Here is a 26,424-nt window from a genome sequence, read left to right on the forward strand (position 1 = left end):
ATAGTTTTATTTTTGTGTGATTTTTTTGTAAAACAAAAAATAATTAATAAACTAATGTTATCAAAACACAAATATTTTCTTTACATTGTTATTTCAAAGTCTCAATCAATTTGTATGATTTGTGATTTTTAAATGCTTTTTCTCTTAGATTGATTTCTAATTTCCGTGAAGCACTTTGAACTTTGCAATTGATCAAAAAAAATTAAAATGAAGCAGGTCCTTCGCTAGCAACACAGAAAAAGCAAAAAGCGCAAACGGGCATTAAATATTAATATGACGTTGATTTTATTGTTTTATTAATTGATATTCACAAAACTTATCAACAAAACATCGATTAAAATTAAGAGACAAATTATATGAAACGAATTTTATTTTAAAGTAGCAAACAAAACTTAAATTAAACTTAAAATAATGTCTCACCCATTACAATTCTCCCTTCATATTGGCCTTTACAACTCCCTAGTCGGCGTTTATAATTACAGTCTCTCTTTCGTAATAAGCTAACTAAATTTAACAAAACATAAATTAATATCTGGTTGGTAGATGTTTACTATTTTTGGCAAAACCTCCGTTGCAAACCTCCATTTACCTGAATAAAAATAATTTTTACTTTGAAAACGATGCACTGTCACGTTAACATCAGTTGTTCGTTTATAAGAATCGGTCTACGTTCATTTACACTGCAGCGCAACATCTGAGTTCTCAAACTAAAACAGTGTCTGCAGCGTTTGCCAACAAATCAGTTTATGAGGGTCGAAAACGGTGGTGTAGCGTAAATGAAATGCGTAAACGTAGTAAAAGTAACGCGTTTTAAAAGATGAATGCATTAATGTAAAAATAGCCTATGTGTATGAAATGTGATACAAATAAAATTGCCTTGCCTTTATGTAATTGCAATGATTCTCACACAGATCAACATTGTTGTTACAGGTTCAGTGCTTGGTGTGTGATCAGCAATTGGCGTATAATAATAATACGTCTTCCATGCTGAGGCATTATAGGGCTAAGCATGAGCAGTCTGGAGGGTCAATGGAAAACTCCAGCTCTCAAGGTAGGTCATTTATGGAATAGTTTTCTACTGTTACAGTATGAATAAACTTTACTTAAAGTTTAACATGTATTTGCATATTTTCTGTCCAGTGAATCGCAAGCAACAGCTTGATGAGGCTCTAGTGGACATGATTGTGGAGGATTCACAGCCTTTCTCTATTGTGGATGACAGTGGCTTTAAAGCATTTGTGGCTAAGCTTGACCCCACTTATGCACTACCATCCAGGCAGGCTCTGAAGGTCATGGTGGACCACAAATATGAGGAGCAGAAGCAGAAGGCCATGGCTGAGCTACAGAAGACAGAGGGTGTGAGCCTAACTGCAGATATGTGGACCTCTATTAATATGGATGCGTATCTGGCCGTTACATGCCATTATGTAGATGACAAGGATAACCTTGCCACAGTACTTCTGGGGGTACGGTCATTTCCAAAAGCTCACACTGCGGAGAACCTTGCAGAGGCCAAGAGGTTGCTCTTTGAAGAATGGGGTATACAGAGCAAAATAAAATCCCTGGTCACTGATGCTGCTTCAAATATGATAGCCACTGCCAACAACTTAAAGATTAGGCATGTTATATGCATCGCACATGCCTTGAATTTGGTAGTCAAGAAATCCCTTGATGCAACTCCTGGTCTGGAAGATATTAGAACAAGAGCACGAAGGATGGTGACTTACTTTAAGACCAGTACCACAGCAAAAGAGCGGCTCAGAGAGAAACAGGAACAAATGGCACGTCCAGTGAAGAAGCTGATTCTGGAGGTTGATACACGCTGGAACAGTACCTATTTAATGCTTCAGCGTATATATGAAGAGAGAGAACCAGTGGGTGCAGCACTGGCTACACTGAGAACTGATGTGGCTCCTCTGACATCAGAAGAATATTTTGCAATATCTGAGTGCATGAAAGTGCTAGCCCCATTCCAGGTGGCCACCGTTGAACTTTCTGAGGAGAAGAGAGTATCTGGCTCTAAGGTCATTCCCATTATGAAAATGTTGCGATACACAATAAATGAAACGCTCAAAACCATTTCCAATGACACTGCAATGCAGCTGGGACAGAATCTGTCAAGAAGATTAGCAGATAAATTTTCAGCCCTTGAATCAACAAGTGTTTTGACACTAGCTACACTGCTAGATCCAAGATTTAAAACATTTGGTTTTCATAATTATATACAGGCCCAGACGGCAATTGGACGACTAACATCTGAATGCACAGCATTAATCAGAGACACTGCTCATCAAACCTCTAGCCACTCAGCACAGCCAGATACAGCACAGAATCTTGAAAGTACAGGTCAAGGTAAAGTAAATATCCAAAAATGTAACTAAAAAATGCATAACTTGTAACATGTTGATTTTGTTTTTAATTTCTCTTGCAGATCAGTTGAACCTTTGGGAACTGCTGGACAACGATGAAAGTAATGCAAGGAGGAACAAAAGTGCAACATCAGATGCAACCATAGAGGTCCAGCGCTACATGACCGATCCCCCACTGCAGCGTTCTGCTGACCCTCTTGCTTATTGGTCCACCCACAAAGCAATATATCCTCAATTATACCAGCTTTCTAAACTGTTTTTGTGTACCCCTGCATCATCTGTGCCATGCGAGAGAATATTCTCTAAAGCTGGTGAAATAGTTTCAAAAAAAAGAAATCGTCTGTCACCAAAGACTGTGGAGAAAATAATATTTTTGAATAAAAACCATAATATTTAATGAATACATTCCTCATCATTGTCTAAGCCCTCTTCATGTACCCAAAGCACACCCTCTGCCACATTTTATTTATGATTATTATTAATTAGAAAACATAAACATTGTTACATTTAAACAGGTTTCAAAAACAGAAAATTCAAAAAAAGGTTAGGGTTAGGGTTAAAAACTCTGCTATATTATACAACTACATCCAGTTACCCAAGCACATAATTTTTAACATACAAAATTATCTGTCCCACCAGTAAACAAGGTATTACTGCTGCTTCCCAAAGCTAAACAAGAAAAAGTTTTCACACATTGTAGTGGTCTATGATTTTCTTTCATTGTGTACAGAAATAATTACACACACACACATATCATGCTAAATGTTTTATTATCAAGGAGTTGAACACATGAAATTCATCAATATCTGTCAAATTCACATACATAATGAGTTTCAAACTACTGTGTCAACTCTGACCGCCTCAGTAAACACGTAATAAACTGGGCGTTGAGATATAAGTCTATTAGTTGCATTACATTTACTTCACCAGGAGATGGTGCTGCAGTTTCTATCTGAATGAAGCTTCGAGTAATGAACCATTTTCGACACAATTGTATCAGAAAGCAATAATGCTTCGAAACGCTTCATTTGGCCATCACTAGCAATAAACACGCATACAAAGATTACAAACACTCACCAGTTTCCATTTTCCAGAACCAAACCTGTGCAATATACAACCTGGGACTTTTATACACTTACCATGCTGGGCAGCCATTTTGGACTGTGACATCATATGGGTCACCAGTTCATGCCTGTATAAAAGTGTTCTGTTTTTCTGTTTAAAGTCTTAATGGTTGTTTGATGTGTGTGTGGAATGTTGTGTTTGTACTTACTTATTTATTTTCATTAATGTATATTTTGTTGCCCATGTATGTTTTTATAGTTAGAAGAGAAACCCCCACCAATTTCAAAATGGTTTGGTCCAGGGGCGGAGCTAAGAATATAAAATGGCTCCCACACAGTCAGTGTGGGATTTGATTTTGTTTTATTAATCGTGCTGTTTATAATCTTAATTAATGTGTATTGTTACAACAATGATTTCTGTGCTGACCACAAGAAAGTTGCGTGCGTGCGTGCGTGCGTGTGCGCGTGTGCGTGCGTGCCGGGGGGCTGTAAAAAGCCCTGAAGGGAAAACACACAGAACAGATGGTTTCAATAAACAAGTTGTTTGCTTTATAACTATGTTATATTTACAGAAAGTGAAAATTAGTATGTTTAACTAATGAATGCATTTAACCAATTCATGAACAATGGAGTATTGTTGTGTTGTTGAATAATTATGTTTTACATATTTACTGCCTACATTTCATGATCATTGCTAAAAGTGTTAAAGTTACAAAGATGTCCAAATAAGGACTGTAGAAATTGATTTTGTTCCATTTTATATTTCTTTAAATAATCATTTTATTCTACAAACACTGTGTGTTTCATATATGCATTGAGTTATTACGTAAAAATGAGGTGTTTGAGTTTGAGAGTGGAAAGCCAACAGCTTGGGTGTGTGTGTAGAGGCTGCAAGGGGGGATTAGAGAGGAATGTGCATCTGATAATCATTCAAGATAAAAGGGGCCTAAGGGAAAACATACTGAACAGATGTTTTTTAATGATGATAAAAGTGTTTGCTTAGAAGTAGTATTGCAGTAAAAGATTTAATATGTGTTTATCTATCTAAAGAAGTTAATGTGTGCCTTATTCATATAACCAATTTTACGAATAATGAAATTATGTCATGATATTGAAATGTGTTCTACATAATAATCACTTTTATCTTACAGTTTGTTTTTTTTATGAATAAATGAATGTTTTATTAATGATTTGTTTTTAAGAAAGCATTATAAAATGCTATGTGAAGTCAATCATATGTAAAGTGGAAAAGTACTGGGGGGAGAAGTAACAAACTGCAGGACTCTCAAAGTTGGGGGAGAGCAGTTGTTTTTTCCTTTGTCTGTGTGTTTATCTTTGCCTATAGGCTGAAATAGGGTGTGGTGAGGGAGTCAGATTCACGAGGAAAAGCAGCCTTTGTGGGTGGAGATTCTAAGAAGAAGATCGACGTCACATACTTTATAAATAGTTGTTTTCCCAAATGCTGGGGGTTGTTGCTTGCCGATTGTGGCCTTGAAACAACCCGGCGCGCTGTAAAACTTTTTCATATCTGATCAATAAATATTCAATTTAGATATTTGTATCTTTCTCCATTGATGAACACGCTTTGGACGCCTTAAAGTCCAACATCAGTCAGTGTGGGTTGTTGTAGGAGTTTGTGTTGTTGCTGTGAACAAAGTTTATTGTGGACTTCTTGTTGATGCAGTTCAGATCAGTTGATTTAGCTGAACTAGCATGTAAATACTTTGTATATAGTGTATATTTTGTACAGTTTATTTTCTTTTTGAGTATTTTTCTATTTTTACACCGTGTGTCATTAATAAATCACCCTTCACCTGAATCCAAGCAGTTTCTGTGTCACTTTTGCCTCCTATCCTCCCGGTCAAATCCTAACAAGCCGTTTAGGAATGTGCCTCGTTATGTCCTCACAACGAGCGAGGTTCCCCCGCCTTCCTCTGGTTTGCCCGCCTGGAGCATATGGGCCCGCCCACTAGAATTTCTAGTCAGTTATTGAGTACGCGGAGCGCCGTTGTTTTCGTCGAGAGACATCATGACTAGCAAATGAGGAAAGCATAACATTTGCTCAGTATTTGGATGTTCACCAGAACACAAACATCTTTTTTCTGTTCCATTTATTGAGGATTTGCGGAGTCAGTGGGTTAATTTTATTTTGCCTGTAAATACGACGCGAAAAATTCCTAAAGTTGTCCTCGTGTGAAAAACATTTCACCGACGACTGTTTTATCAACTTGGGACAATACAAAGCTGGCCTTGCTCATCGTCTGAGGTTAAAGCCTGATGCAGTACCAACTCTTTGTGGCCCAGCTATGAACTTCGGAGAGGTAAGTCATGTTTTTACTCCGCAACGTTATGCATGGCTGTAACATTAGCTAGTTCTGCAGCTAGCAGCCGGTTACTGGCGCTAATGTAAAGATTGATAGCATCAAGTATGTGCGTAAATCAGGGTTGCAATACTAGAGTCCGGTCTTGGAGAAACACAACTTGAACGGGGTGTTAGACTTTACAAGTTATCAACGTCACGCTGACGACGTTAGGTAATGTTAGTCTGGCCTGCTATGTAGTTAACTATTACAAATGCTTTTGGAGTTTCCTAGCTATATCTGCATCTACGTTGCCAACAACCTGGGTCGAAATGAGTGGTGTTTTTGTTACATTATACACACAGATAACTGGCTATATTTAGCCTGTAAATTACGTATGCTAGCGGACATTACCAAACTTCGAAAAGCCAGCTAGCAACTGCGGCAGTAGAATTTCGACGAGCTAAAAATGACGTTATTGTCGCCAACAATTAATCTCTTCTGCTAAAAGCATTGGTGTTAATCCACACTGTGTGTTGTTTACTTATTTGTTATTTGGATAACTGTTCTGCTGTTGGTGTTATCTGGCCATGGCATTTTTTTAAATTACTGAGGTTTTAAATTGCCTCTACAATATACAAAGTTATAAGTTTACCTCGTTGTCTGTACACAGGCCAGCACATCAACAGCTTCCATTAACCTGCCTTTCTCAAGGGATGTTGCCTGCCAAACAGACCACCTGGAAACACTAACTGTTGGCACACAGCTGTCTTTGAAGACTCTGCAGCCCCACTTTAGAAGTGAAGGTGTGTATTTACTTGCCACCGTCAGTACATTTACTTTTCATATACTCAGTAAGAATTCTTGCATTTGTCAATGCTTTCATTATGTGTTGTTTCATTGGACTTTCCTTGTTAATTTTTTGTCGTAGGTATCCAGGCAAGTGTCTCCTGCAGAGATTTTGGTGTGGGGTCTTCAAATGCAGACCCTTTGTGCCTGTCATCAACACCTATAAAGAGACCACTCAAAAGACCTCGTCTAGACCTTGATGAAGAGCTTGAGGACAATCCACTGAAGGACAGCTCCTAAGTGGAAGTTTCACAGGGACAGGACACCAGTTATGATACTGCCCACTATATCACAACATCATTAGACTCTACGCTAAAGTCGTAAGTTACTGAGTGCTCGTGATTACTTTTATAATTTTTGTTTTATCATTCTGACATAAATACATAGTCTCAGTAAGTTTGTTTTCATCAATACTTTTCGTACTGTTTATGTGCATAAAGATAATTAAACCAGCTGCAAACAGGGTGATGGTTTAAAGTACAGTCCAGATGAAAGGTCAATCTGTTTAACTTAAAATGTTTTTTTTTTTTTACAGAGAACCTTCACCCACTTCCACCCACAACAGCAAAATATACATGGTGTACGAGAACTGCCTCATGGACTTGTTTAATACATGTCCAGTCTGCACACGGGCATGTGATGTAAAGACCCAGAGGCTGGGGACATTCCTGTCTGTGAAGCAGTGGTGCCCCCATTGCACATTTACAAGAAGCTGGAATAGCCAGCCTGTCCTTGGGAGCACGCCAGCTGGAAATCTGCATCTTTCTGCCGCTGTGTACCTGAGTGGAGCATCTTTTATCACAATTGAAAAGGTAAATGATGTGCAACTGTAGTTACTTTCCCAGTGAATTACTTGAATTTTGATTACATTACATGTTTTATTTATCCTCCCAACCTAACAGGTCTTCAACGCCATGAAGCTGCAGTTGTTTCAGTACGAAACATTTCGCCGCCATGTAAGATCTTTCATTGAACCGGCAGTTATTCACCATTGGAAAGTCACACAGGATGTGAATCTGCAGCAGCTGAGTCAGGAGGAAAAAGTCATCCTTGGTGGTGATATGAGAGCTGACTCACCAGGTTTTGATACTTTCTTGAATAAGTGTATTTTATACATGGGTTAGATATTGTTTGTAGTTAAAGGGAGTGACCTAAATGACATTCCAGACATAATAAGCATTAAATAGTGATTAATAATGTCCCTATTTGAACAAAAACAGGCCACTCTGCAAAGTATGGTAGTTATACAATGATGGATCTCCGGAGTAACACCATTGTGGACATTCAGTTGGTTCAGGTAATTCACCCACAATTATTTTGCAATGGGTTTATTGATTGGAATTAGCTTTTTTCTAAATATATTGTTTTCTGTGTTAAGAGAGCAACGAGGTTGGTGGTAGCTACCATATGGAGAAAGAGGGCCTGACAAGGAGTCTAGCATTACTGGAGTCACGTGACGTCAAACTTGATTGTATCATCACTGATCGTCATCCACAAATACAGAAGTTCCTCATTTATATTGCATTATAACATACAAAAACTATCATTTTTGCTAAAGGCTTTTCCTTTGTTTTCTTGTTAGTGATATTGTTTTGATGAGAAGGACATCATGTTAGTTTTTTTTACAGCTTGCTTAAAGCTCCGATTTGGTAAAAAGACTTGTACTTGTTGTGAAAATGTTGACAGCATAAGTAAATGTAAAGAAATGCTTTGAAAGTGATTTTGAAATGCTACACTGGAGTAATTTGTCAGTTTATGGGTATCTTCACTACGTGCAATATATTGTTTTCGTTGTAGGAATTTCAAAGAAACTGGAAGCACTCAGTAAACAGAAAGACTGTGAGAAAGTCAAGAAGTGGATGAAAAGCATCAACAACCACATATACTGGACAGCAGCTACCTCTACCTCCGGACCAGATAGAATCGCAAAGTGGAACGCGATCCTGAACCATGTTCGAGATATCCATACACACCAGGATCCTCTTTACCCCATGTGCGAGCATGTGATCAGCAAGACGACTGACAAGAGTAAATGGTTGCAAGCAGGTATTTCATCAATATAACAGTTTAAATGTAAAAACAGTAAGCCAACAAATACAAACACTGTAATTATTAAATAACTTTAAGAAATTAACCAGAGATCATTGTTTTAATATTATGTACTGTATTCTTTCTTAATATGTTGTCTTATTATCTGCAGCAACTCCAGCTTTCTACAAGTTGGAGAAGTTGATGACCAACAAAAGAACGATGAAGGATGTTGCAAAACTGAGCCCTCACTACCAAACTTCATCACTGGAGTCTTTCCATGCCATCATCCTTCGCTTTGCCCCGAAGAATGTTGTCTTTCCCTTTATTGGAATGCTGTGCAGGTGAAATAGTTAGTTGACTCAATAATTCTGATAATTGTTGTCTAAAATATCTGTTGTTATTAACAAGTTTTGTGTTGTACTTTCAGACTGTACCTGTCTGCTATGCATTACAATGAAAATGGAGACCGACCACAGGCCAAATCACAAAAAGGTGAACCGCTCTTCAAAATCTCTTTTCCAAAAGCTAGGAAGGGAGAGTGCAGTGCTAAACCACATAAAACAGAGCCGACCTTTGGTAAGGGTTCAATTCAAACAACACACATTTTTGAATTATAACATTTATTTCTCTTCATGAAAATACAATTAAATACACAAACACAGTAAAAAAAGCCAATCAATTAAAAACAGAAATATCTTTGTGCTTTTTTTATGATACAGGTTACGTTGCTGACCTGATGAACCTCATTTTTGAGGAAGTCTTTGTCAACCCTGTACCATACTGCTGAGATGTTGACCATCCCTGTCCCAGAGAACCTATCGGCGCAGTATGAGAAGCCGGACAAGGAGGAGGTCATTGCCAGCTTTGTGTAAAGTTTCAAACAGGGGGCATTTTAAACCCTAAATAGTGGCCTTCCTCATCAGTAAACTCTGACCGGATGCGCAGGACCACACAAGCTGGAATAACGACCCGGATGCTGCATCCCAGGAAGCCCCAGCACCCGCTCACAAAGGAACGATAGGCCAGATACCTATAACGACTGAACAGTTGATCCTGTTATTTAGTTTGGCATAGATCTTTTTTATTTTGCTGTGTGTTATGTACATATTCCTATGCTCCTATGGATCATCTTCCATGCATGTTTTGTAAATAGAATTCATTTTCCTCTGATGTAAATAAATCTCACACAATTTGTTGACTCAAGACAACACTTTATTTTTATTTTTAGCAAAGCACAACTTACTGGTGTATTCCTCTTAATTGTAGAGTGCCATAGTCAGCTCTGCATATTTGGCCTGCATTCTGCAGAGAGTAGACATTCAAGCATACAGGCTCAAATCCAGGATGGTCAACCATACATGCAAGGTGTTCTCCGACCTCCCGTAGTCTTCTAGTAACCTAATTATAAATGTTATGTGTCATTTTTAAACACAATTAGTTGTCAGGCAAATACACAAAGTCATTTACAATGTTGTTGTGACAATGCTACCCGAGGTGTCTCCAAGCAGCAAATATTCTCAGCTTCTGTGGGCATGGTAACACATTTTCCACAACGGCACCTATACAAAGAGGTAATGTAATAAAAAATGTAATAATGGGCATTATTTCATTGTTTCCCATATATATATATATATATATATATATATATATATATATATATATATATATATATATATATATATATATATATTTGTAATTATACCATGTACTGTATATTGCAGTAATGTTACACACAACCCATGCTTATCATGGAAATGTTTCATATATGTGTGTGTGTGTGTGTGTGTATATATGTAAATATGTGTGTGTGTGTGTGTGTGTGTATATATATGTAAATATGTGTATGTATATATATGTGTATGTATGTGTATGTATATGTATGTATATATATATATGTATGTATATGTGTATGTGTATGTATATGTGTATATATGTATATGTATATATGTATATGTATGTATATGTATGTATGTGTATGTATGTGTATGTATGTGTGTGTATATGTATGTATGTGTATATGTATGTATGTGTATATGTGTGTATGTGTATATGTGTGTATGTGTATATGTGTGTATGTGTATATGTGTGTATGTATATGTATGTATGTGTGTATGTATGTGGATGTGTGTGTATGTATGTGTGTGTGTATGTACAGTTGTGTTCAAAATTATTCAACCCCCAATGCTGTTAAGGGTTTTAGGGAATTTAGTGTACATTTGTAATTGTATTCAGAATGAAATCCTACAATGACTTCTTAAAGAACCATATGCAACTAAAATGACATCAATTGGTTTTGTAATATAGTAGTAAATGTTTCTTTTGTGAATTCTTCATTGACACAACTATTCAACCCCTTAAAGAACTACCACTCTGAAGAACAGAGGTTCATTGAAGTGTTTTTAATCAGGTATTGAAAACACCTATGGATGTCAGGGAACAGCAATAAAGCCCAATAAGCACCAATTAGGCAGCTTTAAAATGACTGTGATACTCAACTCCTTCTAAGCATTTACTGGTGTGGTTACAAACATGGTGAAGTCAAAAGAATGGTCCAGGAAGACAAGAGAAGAGGTGATTAATCTTCACAGGAAGGGCAATGGCTATAAGAAGATTGCAAAGATGTTAAACATACCAAGAGACACCATAGGAAGCATCATTCGCAAATTCAAGGCAAAGGGCACTGTTGAAACGCTTCCTGGTCGTGGCAGAAAAAAGATGCTAACTGCGACTGCTGTGCGCTATCTGAAGCGTAGAGTGGAAAAAAGTCCCCGTGTGACTGCTGAGGAACTGAGAAAAGATTTGTCAGATGTGGGTACTGAAGTTTCTGCTCAGACAATACGGCGCACCCTGCGTACTGAAGGCCTCCATGCCAGAACTCCCAGGCGCACCCCCTTGCTGTCTCCAAAGAATAAGAAGAGTCGACTGCAGTATGCCAAAAGTCATGTGGACAAACCACAGAAGTTTTGGGATAGTGTTCTGTGGAAAATTAGAACTGTTTGGGCCCATGGATCAACGCTATGTTTGGAGGAGGAAAAACAAGGCCTATGAAGAAAAGAACACCTTGCCTACTGTGAAGCATGGTGGGGGGTCAATCATGCTTTGGGGCTGTTTTGCTTCTGCAGGTACAGGGAAACTTCAGCGTGTGCAAGGTACCATGAATTCTCTTCAGTACCAGGGGATATTGGATGACAATGTGTTGCAGTCCGTCACAAACCTGAGGCTTGGGAGACGTTGGACCTTTCAACAGGACAATGATCCCAAGCATACCTCCAAATCCACTAGAGCATGGTTGCAGAAAAAAGGCTGGAACATTTTGAAGTGGCCATCGCAGTCACCAGACTTAAATCCGATTGAGAACCTCTGGTGGGACTTAAAGAAAGCAGTTGCAGTGCGCAAGCCTAAGAATGTGACTGAACTGGAGGCTTTTGCCCATGATGAATGGGCGAAGATACCCGTAGATCGCTGCAAGACACTTGTGTCAAGCTATGCTTCACGTTTAAAAGCTTTTTTAACTGTAAAAGGATGTTGTACTAAGTACTAAGATTGAATGTCACTTGGGGGTTGAATAAAACTGAAAATGATGTGAGCACAGAAAAGACATTTGTGGTTATTTCATTATAAATGTTATGTTATATTTGTCTGACCTACACATGCCTCTTTGATGTAATTGTAAGCAGGATGACTGAATGATCAAAATCAATGTCAAACCGGCCAAAACAATCAATTTCAGTTGGGGTTGAATAATTTTGAACACAACTGTATGTGTATGTATGTATGTGTGTGTGTGTGTGTGTGTGTGTGTGTGTATGTATGTGTGTGTATGTATGTATGTGTGTGTGTGTGTGTGTGTGTGTGTGTGTGTGTGTGTGTGTGTGTGTGTGTGTGTGTGTGTGTGTGTGTATATACATGTATATACGTGTATATACATACATATATATATTCACACACACACACACACATATACACATATACATATATATATATATACACATATACATACACATACACATATACATACATATATATATATACACACATATACACACACACACATACATGAAACATCTCCACGACAAGCACGGGCCATGTGCAACACCACTGCAATACACAGCACATGGCATAATCACAAAATGAGCCACAGTGCAGTCTTCTCTAAAATACAAATATTACTGATATACAGTAATTCAGCTTTCGAATTACAGGCACATGATCCAACAATGCAGACTGTAACAGCATACATAAACAACCCAACTAAAGTATCATATCCAGACACAATTAAAAAATTAGCCAAAGTAGTCTTCTCATAAATACAAATATTACTAATATGACTGATATAGATGCTAATACAGCTTTAGAACGCTAGCAAATTACAGCAATATGAGAAGTGTAGGGGAGCATTAGCTACGTGATAATAATTGTAACAGCATATAAACAAACAAACTAATGTACTGTATGTAGACACTTTATTTTATACTAACCAATCTGAGAAGTGCTGTTGTAGTCGCTGAGTTGCACTCTCTTCAGGTGCTTCCCCCTCTGGATCAGATTCTGGGTCAAACTGGAAAGCATTAACGACTGCACGAGCCATTGCAATACTTCAACTGCATGGTGCAGCGGCCGCACGTTGGTCAAGACCACACCCCCACCCTACACCTTGCCCTGTCAATCTCCTTCTCAATAGCCAATCATAGCAGTGGGTGTTTACTTCCAAGTTTCAATGCGGCCCGCCCATCAAAACGAGTCGTTTCTCCAGACAGCCTCTGTGCCATGCTACAAAATAGCCGATTACTTAATGCTTTTGATGTTTTGGGATGTAAAAACCACGCGACCGTCGGAAGTACACCTCAGACAACAGTATAATACATGAAAAATCAACTGTGTCATGTGCCCTTTAATTATTGTATATTATCCTGCTGATATACTGATATTGACGTTACGCTATATTCGCAGTTATACTATCAGTCAAAGGCAAGCTCTGTTTGTAGCTGCTTACTTACTTGTAGCCCTTTTTCTGGCCCTGCTGTGTGAGCAAGAATGTGGATCGGCAAGTCGGGGACACTCATATGGATTGCTGTGCTGCTGCTTCTGACAAGTTCCTCGTCGGCCCTGCTCCAACTACTCGGCTGCCGAGCTTCTCAGACTCCGCTTTAATCCGACGGCTCCGGCGTTTCAACAATCAACGCTGCATATTGGCCCAGAGTATTCTCGCATACCTCGCCGGAGATATCTTCACCGTGGGTCCCGACGGAGTTTTAACATTGATGACTCCACTTCAATAAACTCCTTCTGGTCATCATCTCGCTGTGAACCGAGATCATCCAGCAGGAGGGTGGATCATAGTGTGCTGGCCAGTCTATCCAGGTCAGCTAATGTTAGCTCCGTCTCCCACAAAAACAATTTCAACAATCTCCATTTTGGATTATACAACATCCGCTCACTTTCGGGCAAAGGACATTTTATCCAGGAACTCATCAATGATCGCAAGTATGACTTTTTTAGTCTGATAGAAACTTGGCAGCAACCAAATTACTTTTCCCAGTTGAATGAAGCAACTCCCCCTGGGTTTGTTTACAGCTGTCAACCCCGCGTTACAGGTCGTGGGGGAGGTCTCACAATAATTTATCGCGAGAGTTTGAAAGTCTCGCCTGTCTCTGTGCCACTTTATCATTCATTTGAGTCTCTTGCCATTAAACTAAATGGTCCAAACTCTATCATTGTAGCCACCGTGTATCGTCCACCTAAGCCCAATTCAGAATTCATTAATGAATTTTCTGAATTTCTCACATTTATTTCATCCCTTTCCCCCACGGTGATTCTACTTGGTGATTTTAATATCCATATTCAAAATAACAATAACTATCTCACAAAAGATTTTATATCATGCCTTGATACTTTTGATTTGCAGCAGTTTATTAATTTTCCCACCCATTCAAAAGGCCATACTCTGGATTTACTCTGTTGCTCTGGTGTTACTCTTTCTAACTGTACTGCATTTGATTTTCCCATTTTTGATCATAAACTTATTTAATTTAATGTTAAAGTGACACTATTTAAAATGAATATGTCTCGTACAATTATTTTCCGTAACATTAAGTCTATTGACCTAGTAGCTCTAGACTCTGGTATTGCCAATCTTCCCAATATCGACTTCACATCCACTCTGGACGAATTGCTTAGTCATTACGATTCCGGTCTACATCATCTCCTCAATATCCTGGCTCCAGTAAAAACACGGACTGTTTCCTTTTCTCAATCTGCACCCTGGTTTACTTCTGAACTTCACCAATTGAAAGCCAGAGGTCGCCAACTGGAACGCCTCTATAGAAAAACTGGTCTTACCATTCATAAACAAAAAAAAACAAAACAAAAAAAAAACATTCATAAACAAATGTTTTATACTCATTTTCTTTTTTATAAAGATTCTATTTCCACTGCAAAATCCAATTATTATTCAGATTTAATCAGATCAGGCTCTGGCAATTCTCAAGCACTTTTTTCATTGGTACATAAAACACTACGTCCACCTGATTTTCTTCCACCTCATTTTTATTCTACTGACTGCTGTAATTCTATTATGACATTTTTTAATACTAAAATTTACCATATTCATCAACAGTTAGCACCCCAGTTTCCACCCTTAAATCATCCTCTGATTTTCAATTTTTTTCCAGTCATCCTTTTTCTAACTTTACCCTCCCCTCCTCCGTTGAAATAGCTAACCTTGTACACAAATCAAAATTATCAACCTGCCAACTTGATCCTCTACCAACTATACTGGTTAAAGCCTGCAGTCACTCCCTGACCCCTCTTTTAACGGCAATTATTCATTCTTCCCTTATCACTGGTATTGTTCCGTCATCCCTTAAATCAGCTGTTATAACCCCCATTCTTAAGAAACCAGGAGCGGATCCCAGTAATTACAACAATTTACGCCCAATTTCAAACCTCCCCTTTCTTTCAAAAATTCTTGAAAAAACAGTTGCCTCTCAGATTCATGACCACCTTTCTCAAAATAGTCTCTATGAACAGTTTCAATCAGGCTTCCATCCCCTTCATATTACCGAAACAGCCCTAGTTAAAATAACAAATGACCTCCTCATGGCTGCGGACTCTGGATTGTTAACAATCCTCATCCTGCTGGACCTGAGTGCGGCTTTTGACACCATTTCCCATACTATCCTCATTGACCGATTAACCACCCTTGGATTCTCTGATACACCCCTGTACTGGTTTAAATCATATCTTTCTGGCCGTACTCAGTTTGTCCAACTTTAATCATTCAGATCCCACTCCTCCCCCCTCTCTTCTGGAGTTCCCCAAGGTTCTGTACTTGGACCTCTTTTGTTCATTATCTACCTTCTCCCTCTTGGTCATATTTTTCGTAAATATAATATTCAGTTCCACTGCTATGCGGACGACACCCAGCTCTACATATCCACTAAACCCACTGCATCTCTCCCTCCCACCTCTCTACCAAATTGTCTTCAGGAAATCAGATCCTGGTTCTCTCAAAATTTTCTAAAGCTTAATAACGATAAAACTGAACTCCTCCTCATTGGCACCAAATCCATTCTCTCTAAAATAAATGACTTTTCAATCTCTATTGAAAATTCATCTGTGTCCCCCTCCCCTCAGGTGAAGAGTCTGGGTGTCATCCTAGACAGCACTTTGTCATTCTAGTCTCATGTTAATAATATTACAAGGTCAGCATATTTCCATTTACGTAACATTTTCCATCTACGCCCATCTCTCTCCCTAAACAGTGCCGAAATTCTGGTTCATACTCTGGTCACCTCCCGTTTAGATTATTGCAGTTCTCTTCTTTATGGTTTACCTGACAAATCCATTCATAAATTACAACTAGTTCAAAACTCTGTTGCCCGCATTATTACCAGAACACCCTCCATTAGTCATATAACACCTGTCCTGCAGCAACTTCATTGGCTCCCCTTCAAATATCGTATTATTTACAAGATCCTTCTCCTTACATTTAAAGCTATTAATAATCTTGCCCCTCAGTATCTCACCGAGCTCATACTGTACATATTAAGACACCCACCCGTTCTCTTCTTCCTCTATCCAGCTCATTCTTCCACCTGCTCGTCTGGTTACTATGGGGTCTAGAGCTTTCAGTCGCTCAGCCCCCTACCTTTGGAATTCTTTGCCCCATTACATTCAACACTCCACATCCATAGCCACTTTTAAATCTCACCTAAAAACTCATATTTTCAAACAGGCTTACTCTCTTTAATTTTTTATTTTTTGCCCTGACTGTAATGACCCCACCCTATTTTTACTTGTTTTTATAATCAATAGTACTAATATGTTATTTTTATTGACTGTTTTTTACTTATTGTTTATTGGAATGTGTGTTTTATTGTTGATTTTGTAAGGTGACCTTGAGTGTTGAGAAAGGCGCCCATAAATAAAATGCTTTATTATTATTAAAATCACAGCATAAATGAGAGGTTATCACTAAAATAAAATGGATATGAGTTTTCTGCTTCTTCAGTGCATGCGTCTGATATATGCAGACTTTTCTCCAGCAGCACGAGCGTTCTCCTCAGCTCTACAAACAGAAGTTATATAAAAATGAATAATTTAAATTTAAAAACATAAATAGTAATTTCCTTGACTAGCATTAACTTGTACACGTGTGAGTAAATATTTATTTTAGTGTAACACCGAACATGTTTCTTCATGCAGGTTTTCACATCATATTTAAGACTATTATAACTGTAACATTAAGAGAAACGATTGTCCGGGAGCTTGATGGCTGTATTTTCACACTTTGACATTTGATGATAAAAATGCACATTAATTAAGGATAATTTTTGGTTATTTACACTGTGTTCTGCAGTTATCTAATGAATATTTCATGCTATCCATCTGTCGGTCCATTTCGCGCTCCCATAGTGGACAATGTGACCTTGAGACAGCGCTGATTAAATATTTAAAATTATTTTTGATTTAAGATTTAATTTTACAAGATGTATATGAAACAGTTATCACTCAGTAAAAGCATCGTCATGATAACGTGGATTTAACGTATTATAGTGCATTTAAAGTGTGTGTGTTATCAATACTTATAATCGTGTTTGTCATATTTACTTTCTTCAATCTGATTTCAGTTCACCTTCTCGCCATCTGTGTCGCCATATCCCATTAATTGTATCCAGAATTCTGCCGTCAAGTTTTTTTAATAGATCACAACCTTTGCGTGGGAAGTGTCGTACGCAGCCCCGTTTTTGCCACTTTTGTCTGCAGTCTGAACTGGGTCCATTTGTTCTTTTTTATCCCTTCTTAAATATGGGAAGGTTTCTTAAAAAATACCAAATTTCAAGTTAATTGCATTTTTGTAAAGACATTTTGTTAGAGATCAGATTTACATGGACAACTGTTATCAGTTTAAATGTTCATGTTCTGAATGAAAATGCTGCATGTAAACACCTCAATTGGAATAAAAAGACCAATCTGATTAAAAATCTAATCTTTATACTTTTTGTAATCTGCTCAAAAGAATATTTAATCACTTGAATGTATTGATAACTGAAACTGTGCTAAATGTAGTTTACATAAATCTTACTAAATCTACTTTAAAAAAAAAAGACATATTTTCCCAATATAAATAAAACATAATGCTGAAAATCGAAAGGCTAGAAATCCCAGCAGTAAAATAAAATATCTCTGATTAAAATCGTAATTGAAAATGGCAAACATTGATTCACTCTGAAACAGTGGTTCTCAAACTTTTTCATCATGCGGCCCTCTTGTGTATGGTGCACTTCTTTGCGGACCCCCCAAAGAAATTTATGACAAAAAAACAGTTCTCAAACTTAACATTTTAATTAAACAAAACATTAAATTATACAAAGTAGTGCTGTTGGTTAGTAGTAGGGATGTCCCGATCAGGTTTTTTTGCCCCCGAGTCCGAGTCATTTGATTTTGAGTATCTGCCGATACAGAGTCCCGATCCAATACTTCTATAATACATAAAAAAAGAATAAAGAAGAGCGAAAAACAGATCCAGGATGCTCCTTATGTTATGCCGCACGCGTTGCTGTTTCTGTGTGGAGTCAAAAGAGTCTAACTCTGTGCCAGCACATAACTATAGATGTGTTAAAAATAATGAGAATATATATAGTATATGTACAGGGGTTAAATTGAGATTTGTTTTGTGAGGAGGCTCTGAGGGAGGGTTCGAGGGGTAACATGTTTAATCCTGATGACAGCAAAGCCACTGGTGTGTTTCAATGACATTTTGTACCTCTGATAGGATTTTAAATTTCAGTTTTAAAGCTGTGCCACATGTTGACCCAAACTTTAAAACCTGAACTTTAAATTATGCAAATCTATGAGTCTGACACCCTATATGCATTTGGTGCACATGTCATTATGCACAATTTATCAAACTTTTAAGGAAGTTATGAGACTCAACCTCCTTGACTAATTCTAGGCATAAGATAGGCTACCCCAAAAGACTCAATTAACAAGAAAAACAACATACTGATTCAGCAATATGTCTTATAAAATATTAAATAGCCATAGAGATTCCCTAAGCTGGTCAGCAGTTAGTTAAAAAATACCTATAGTTAGGTCGTAATTAACTTGTAAAATGAAAATACATTATTTTATTAAACTATACAATAAGTTGTATCCAATTATCTAGTTAACATATTGTAATGAGATGAGTGACATCCCAGCGGGCACCTTGACGTCAATTTGACATCAAGAAATAGTCAAGATTTTGACCACCATGTATGACGTGCATGAATATGCATATTTTTATTATATTTTGTAATTATTTCCTTGAGGTTGTAAAGAGGCCCAACAAAGGTATCAATCTGACATGTTATTTGTGATCCCTATATCTATTAAATTGATGTTGATTTGATGTCAGGAAATAAGATGTCAAATTGATGTTAAATTAATGTCAAAACAATGTTTGAAAAAGTATATTTGAAGAGTTTGGTTCCAAAACGCAATAAATCCATTTTGACAAATTTCGGTAAAAACGTGTTTTCTATACCAAGAAAGTGACAAGATGAAAACCAGTATTTTCTGTTACAAACTTTCACATAGCATCTTTAGGTTATAAAAACATAAAAAATTCAAATCCATAACTTGATTTTCAGAGATTTATTATAAAAACTAATTCTTTTTTCCACAAAATGCAATAAATCCATGACAGTTTTTTATTTCAAAATGCTATAAATCTATTAAATCAATGTATAAATGTGCATTCATCTTTACCATTTTATATTTATTTAGTTGACTAGTGGTATACAATGATTAAAAAATAAACATTAATGGCATTAACCAAAACACTTACTTTGTTATATTAAGAACACAATGTTTTAGCATGAGAAGCTTGATGCTGTCGGGAGAACAAACACCTGAGTGCCTCTCGCGGAAATTATTAGCTGTTGATGGCTTACGTTTCTTTCCCGTCACAGAAAACCATCACAGGTTTGGCAATGCTATTAAAGTATTATTTTGTTTTGTTTGTTGATCACGAAGTACAAAGTAGATGAGGAAAACTAGGACTCCGTGTACTCAGCGCGCCGCCATGTTTGTTTACATTGCGTGAATGGTCCGCTGTAATATCAGAAATGGATTTATTGCATTCTGTAAAAAAGGAGCTGTGGCGTTTGTCGCATTTTGGGAAAAAAGGGAGAAAAGATGACAGAATATCACGGCGGGTATTGGATTTTGCGTAAAATTAAGTATTTACTTTTAACTACTGACCTGATATAATACTGATTTTGGCAGTAACTCATTTTTTTCAAAAATGGCGTTTATTGCGTTTTGGAACCAAACTCTTCATTTATTATTCATTGTAAATCAATGCGACTCATTTTTAACATCTTAAAAGTTGTAGGTCTATGTATTTTGCATGTGTGTTTTTATTCATTTAAATCCTAGCATGTTTACATGTAGTTCACATTTAAAATTACACTATAATTGCATATACTATAAAAGGTCAATTTAATCTGATATCGAAGCTTGATATTGAATGATCCCAGCAGTCATATGACCGACCTTCAACGTTGAAATTTGGTTGAAAAAAGGTCAGTTGTTTGTTCAACGCTGATACAACGTTGAAACAACAATGAATGGTAAACAGTAGGGTCAATAAAATAAATGTTTTATGACATTGTAATTTGTGAATCATTCAGTAAAAAGCTGTAAAAACTCATTTTACGAAACTGATAAAAATACTATTTAAAAATTTACCAAAAGTGATTGGGAGAGTTAAAAATGTAATAGACACATGCAAATAAACTATTATTTTTGTTTTATTTTCAATTATATTATGTCAGATTATATTTTCATCACAGTGTGTAAAATATAACATTTTAAATATACATTTTAATAATACCATTACTAATAAAATAACATCAAGACTTTTAATTCATACAAGTAGGTTTGGAATGTTTGATCCTGACTAAAAAAGTAGCGAGGTAATCTCGCGAGATTACACGAGACTGGAGAGTTTAACGACTGTCTGCGTGATCATCGAGAAAGTGCATCGAGGTAAGGAAATATCAAGTCAATTATCAATGTTTAAAACGTGTAAGATTATTTTATTCACACATAAAATGTTGTATGACAAAAAGCACTATGCCAATTAATTGTGTCTTTCTTTTAGTTGTGAACGTATCCGTTATAATGGCTGATTCGCTATTCCAAGGGATGTTCCCGCCGAAATTGGTCTACGGTTACATTAATATGATTGATTATGAATATTAATTAATTGATATGATATCTGGTGTTATCAACTTAACAACTTGGTTGTTTATTGCTTCAGAAAAGCACCTAAATGTACGGGCTTTTTGGACAACTGTTCGGTAGAAAAGCGTTGATATCATAGTTCAGTCAGTTTATATCCGAGAGGTCTTACAGGCGCCGCACAGACACCTCTGTCAGTCATTTGTAAAGAGGAGCAGCACGGCAGCTGGATTAGTGCGGTCAGTTAATTAATACTGCTTGCTTAATTTCATGTTACTGATTAAGTGTTTATACTTAACGTTAGATGAGATGTTGATGTTTTATTGCTCGCGAATTTGCAATAACTGCATTTATCAGGCAATCACATGTTACGTCACACGCTTATGCTTGTACCTGCGGTCCCTCGCGCTGTATCCACGATTTCAAGCGGAATAAAACTCTTAACTCCTAAGTTTGTAAGAAAAAGTCAAGCAGTGTAAGTTGTTGGTATGTGGTATTTGAATTGAAATGAAGTGTAATGGTGTTATTTTGCTTACTTCTCTTGATGAAAAATTAGCAAGTTTAATGGAACTTAAATATATTTGTACAGTCAGGACCACTTGAGTCAAAATAAAGACGAATCTTTGACATTTAAAAATGTTTATTTGCAAGATGTTAAAATTACATTTGGCGGTATGGCTCTGTTCTGAATTCCCCAACCTTTTTATGACCTCCATGAAAGCTAGTGAGGGAACAGCAGCAGCTTCTGGGGACAATCTCCCATATAAACTGGGATAGCAGCAAAATTCCCCCCAAACAGACCATACCAGGCAATCATCCCTGGCTCTTCCTGCTATCGAAGAGCCAGCAGAGGATAAAAAAAATTTTCAAGAAGCCAATAATAATAAAAATACCTATATAGAACTACATGAAGCTAGCAGAGAAATAGCTAGATGAAGCAGTAAAATAAAAAGAAAACAATAAATTACTGAAGCGATATTTATTTTAACTACAGATCACAATCATGACTCATAGCTTTCTGAGCCTCAAGGATGGCTCGAGTATCTGGCCGGAGGTACCGTTCATAAGCTGCCGAAGACCATCTTACCATAGCTTTTAGGGTAGAAACGGGAGTAGAGGAAGCTGCAGTTGTAGCAGCCCCTATGCGCAGCGAATGGGCCGAATAACACTCTGGGGGTAGCCCGCAGAATTGACAAAGCAGGCGGAAACGGGATGCAAACCAGGCTCTGGACATGGGCTCTGTTGTAAATAATGGCTCGTCCAGACGAGCTTGTGGACGACACCTCAGATAAGCCAACATGGACGACAGGGGACAAAAAGCAGAGTTAGTTTCAGACACAAAAACAAAAGATCCTTCCCCATCCCGGTCAGTTTTTGAGTGCTTTAGAAATATGGTGAAGTGGTGAGAAAATATTGAAACATCAGATATTGTGAGGTCATGTGACGGATTAAAAGAATCTGTGCGTGTTGAAAACTCGCCACCTCTGAGAAAACCATAGAAAGCCGTAAGCAAAACAGATTCCAACATAATATCAGAACAAATCCCAAAGCATCCCTCTCTCAGACGTGATATTAATTTTTTTAAAAGTGGAAGTGTGAGAGGGAGACGATGATCATTGCCTTTAGGTTTCTCTTTTTTAAGTCCATTGAGCAGGAGACGAATTGATGGATTTTTTAGCAAGCTGATGGTGGATGGATCCAAGCAGCGCAGATGGAACTGAATGCCGGCGATCATACTCTTGATGGATGAAGGCTGCATTTTATGGGACTCAAAACAGTGGACTATAAAAGCACTAACATATGAAACCATATGAGCCAAGGGGAAAGCAATCTTCCACACTCGTTTGGTCTTGTGTCAAAGCTGTGCTAAACTGGAGGGAGAAACTTGAGAGGCCGTGCCGGAAGAATGCTGGACAGAGTTCCATAAAATTCATTAATTTCAAAGTTCAACATGAATGGTGGTGGTCCACTGCAGAAGCAAGCATTTGAAAAAACATCAGTTCTCAGTTATTAAAGTGTTAGCATATAGCCCGCTAGCTTCAACAAACGCTGCCGACTGAAGCTAGCATTTTCCGATCTAATGGCGGATTCATCTGATATATGCTTTTCTGACCTGTCCTCGCCTGAGCGGGAAGCTGCGAAGGAGTTGATCGGTTTGAGCAGATCCACCGCGAGCTACAGCGCCCACTTCACCATGTCTCCGGACGTCCACAAGCGACCGAGGAATGCGACAAACGAGTGCTCCACGCGATGCAGCTTTACGGACCGTAAGCGAGTGAACGGAGACGCCATTGCCCAACATGAAAGCGATCGGGAAGCTGTGGAGGAGCCGCTGCCCGGCCTTCGCAGATTCAGCATGCCCAACATCACCCTGGACCCAGACGTTCGCAGGCGACTGAGGCGTACCACAACCAAACCCCCAACGCGATGCAGCTCCGCGGAGCGCGTTCGGGTAAACAAAGACGCCATCGCCCAGCATGAAAGCGGTAAGACTCCGCTTGTTATTGTAACATGTACTACTTGCTACATGTATAGTTTAGCTTCTGCCGTTAGCATAGATGGGTTTACATGCACTAAGTGTATTGAAGTATTAAGATTAACTGAGAAGGTTGCTGAACTAGAATCGCGCATCCGAACGCTAGTTGAGGATAGCAAAACCGCTAATGTTACTGTTGTAAATACTGTATCGAGCGAAAAGACTAATGGCTCGGTTCCGACATCAGATGCTAATGTAAACATTACAAACAATGTATCGAGCGCACATAGTGTTCCGACATCAGATGCTAATGTAAACATTATAAATACTGTATCGAGCGCGCATAGTGTTTATCATAATACACATGGCTCGGTTCCGACATCAGAGTCAAGTCGGCGGTCTAACTGGGTGACTGTCAGGCGGCATAGTCATATACGGCGTCCATCTAAGACCCATAACGTTACGGTACTTTCTAACAGATTCGATCCCCTAAGGAATACACTAGCTGAAACACCTGTTAAAAGTGCCCTGGTCATTGGAGATTCTATACTCAGGAACACTAACATTGAGGCACCAAACACCCTAGTCGACTGTATACCGGGAGCCAGAACGTCTGACATTAGATCCAAACTTAAAGTGCTGGCTAATGCTAAACGGAAGTTTTCTAAGATTGTTATTCACGCCGGAACAAATGACACCAGACTCCGACAGTCGGAAATCACCAAAGATAATATTAAGGAGAGGTGTGAAATTGCAAAAACAATGTCAGACAATGTAATATGCTCTGGTCCCCTCCCCGCCTACCGGGGAGATGAAACACATAGTAGATTAGTGTCTCTCAATGGCTGGATGTCAAAGTGGTGCCCTCAGCATAATGTAGGGTTTATAGACAATTGGAAGCATTTCTGGGGTAGACCATTTCTCCTAACCCGAGATGGCCTTCATCCGACATCAGAAGGAAGTGCTATACTCACCAGAAATCTGATTAATATTCTTAATTCTGATATAGTATGACTATCCAGGGCCCAGGTCAGGAAACAGACGGATCAGCTTAACTGTCCGTCTGTTAGCTGGCATGATATGTCTAGATCACATATATCCCAGAACTTCGAGTCGATCTTACCAGAATATCAACACATTTCAACTGTATCTGTTCCCCGAACAAGCAAATACAGAGCACCGCTTGCCACATCACGTACAAATTTGACCAACATAAAATTAGAAAACAATACATTACAAGATGAACCTCGAATGTTAAAATTCGGCCTTCTTAACATTAGATCGCTTACCAATAAAGAACCTATTGTTAATGAAATAATTAATGACCAAAACTTAGATGCACTCTGTTTAACAGAAACCTGGCTTAAAGCAGACGACTACATTAGTTTAAACGAATCCACCCCACAAGACTATTATTATAAACATGAACCTAGGTTAAAGGGGAGAGGGGGTGGTGTAGCTACAATATACAACAAAATTTTTAAAGTAAACCAAAAATCTGAACTAAAATTTAAATCATTTGAACTAATGTTGTTAAATATGGAAATAACTGATCGTAACCACAAACAGCTCTCTTTTGCCTTAGCTACAATCTATAGACCTCCGGGCCACCATGCAGATTTCCTTAAAGAAATAGCAGATTTTCTGTCTGAGCTTGTAGTCACTGTAGATAAAGCTCTTATCGTTGGTGATTTTAATATTCATGTGGATAACCATAAAGATGCATTAGGACGTGCGTTTATGGATGTTCTAAATTCTCTCAATATTAGACAAAACGTGACAGGGCCAACGCATACTCGTAAGCACACATTAGACTTAATTCTGTCACTCGGGCTTAATATTAATGACATCAAAATATCACCTCAGAGTGATGCAGTTTCTGACCATTACCTTGTGTCATACACTGTACTTCTAGATAGGATCACTCAATCCACAACATGCTACAGATTAGCCAGAACAATAATTTCCACCACTAAAGATAGCTTTATTAGCACTCTTCCAGACCTGTCCCAAATTAAACATGCAGATAACTGTGATGATCTAGATATTGTAATAGAAAACCTAAACAATGTCTGTTCTAACACATTGGATGCCGTTGCTCCCATTCGAAAAAAGAGAATCAAAGAAAAGCCGCCAGCTCCATGGTATGATCATCACACCGCAGCTCTTAAAAAGGCAACTAGGAAAATGGAAAGAAATTATAGAAGCACAAAATTAGAAGTATGGCGTGCAGCATGGAAAGATAGTGTTAAACACTACAGACAGGCTATTAAAACCGCCAGATCTACCTATCTTAGCAAGCTTATAAATGAGAATCATAATAACCCTCGTTTCCTCTTTAGCACCGTTGCAAAACTGACTAGAAACAAAGAACAAACAGAAACCAATAGTAAACTCCAACACAATAGTAACGACTTCATGAACTTCTTTTCTAACAAAATTACGGCTATAAGGGAAAACATCGTAGCTACACAGGCAGCCACCACTCTACCCGTTAGTTCACTTAACACTAGACTACCACACGAACATCTTGATTCATTTAAACCTACTACAATAGAAGAGCTCTCTAAACTAGTAACGTCATCCAAATCATCGTCCTGTAT

At 38.0% G+C, this 26,424-nt stretch overlaps 3 protein-coding genes across 3 annotated transcripts; 2 read left to right on the forward strand and 1 right to left on the reverse strand.

Annotated features, from left to right (window-relative positions):
- The first annotated feature begins 908 nt into the window (after positions 1-908).
- On the forward strand, positions 909-6,822 carry LOC141362028 (E3 SUMO-protein ligase ZBED1-like). The gene is made up of 5 exons (XM_073863597.1): positions 909-1,051; positions 1,141-2,352; positions 2,432-2,589; positions 6,407-6,539; positions 6,665-6,822. The coding sequence occupies exons 1-5, from the start codon at positions 985-987 to the stop codon at positions 6,820-6,822; spliced, it is 1,728 nt and encodes a 575-aa protein (XP_073719698.1). The 5' UTR covers positions 909-984.
- On the forward strand, positions 4,347-9,473 carry LOC129426176 (uncharacterized). The gene is made up of 9 exons (XM_073863946.1): positions 4,347-6,539; positions 6,665-6,902; positions 7,118-7,394; positions 7,485-7,662; positions 7,803-7,879; positions 7,961-8,628; positions 8,783-8,954; positions 9,041-9,189; positions 9,333-9,473. The coding sequence occupies exons 6-9, from the start codon at positions 8,310-8,312 to the stop codon at positions 9,398-9,400; spliced, it is 708 nt and encodes a 235-aa protein (XP_073720047.1). The 5' UTR covers positions 4,347-6,539; positions 6,665-6,902; positions 7,118-7,394; positions 7,485-7,662; positions 7,803-7,879; positions 7,961-8,309; the 3' UTR covers positions 9,401-9,473.
- A 16-nt stretch (positions 9,474-9,489) lies between these two features.
- LOC129426177 (P2X purinoceptor 7) lies at positions 9,490-14,599 on the reverse strand. Its single transcript, XM_055182383.2, has 4 exons — positions 13,092-14,599; positions 10,103-10,172; positions 9,857-10,011; positions 9,490-9,652 (listed from the first exon to the last, which is right to left on the reverse strand). Exons 1-4 carry the CDS (start codon positions 13,199-13,201, stop codon positions 9,490-9,492), a joined length of 498 nt encoding a protein of 165 aa, XP_055038358.2. The 5' UTR covers positions 13,202-14,599.
- Positions 14,600-26,424: the final 11,825 nt, after the last annotated feature.

The sequence above is a fragment of the Misgurnus anguillicaudatus genome, chromosome 25 (genome assembly GCF_027580225.2).
Source record: "Misgurnus anguillicaudatus chromosome 25, ASM2758022v2, whole genome shotgun sequence".
Taxonomy (NCBI): domain Eukaryota; kingdom Metazoa; phylum Chordata; class Actinopteri; order Cypriniformes; family Cobitidae; genus Misgurnus; species Misgurnus anguillicaudatus.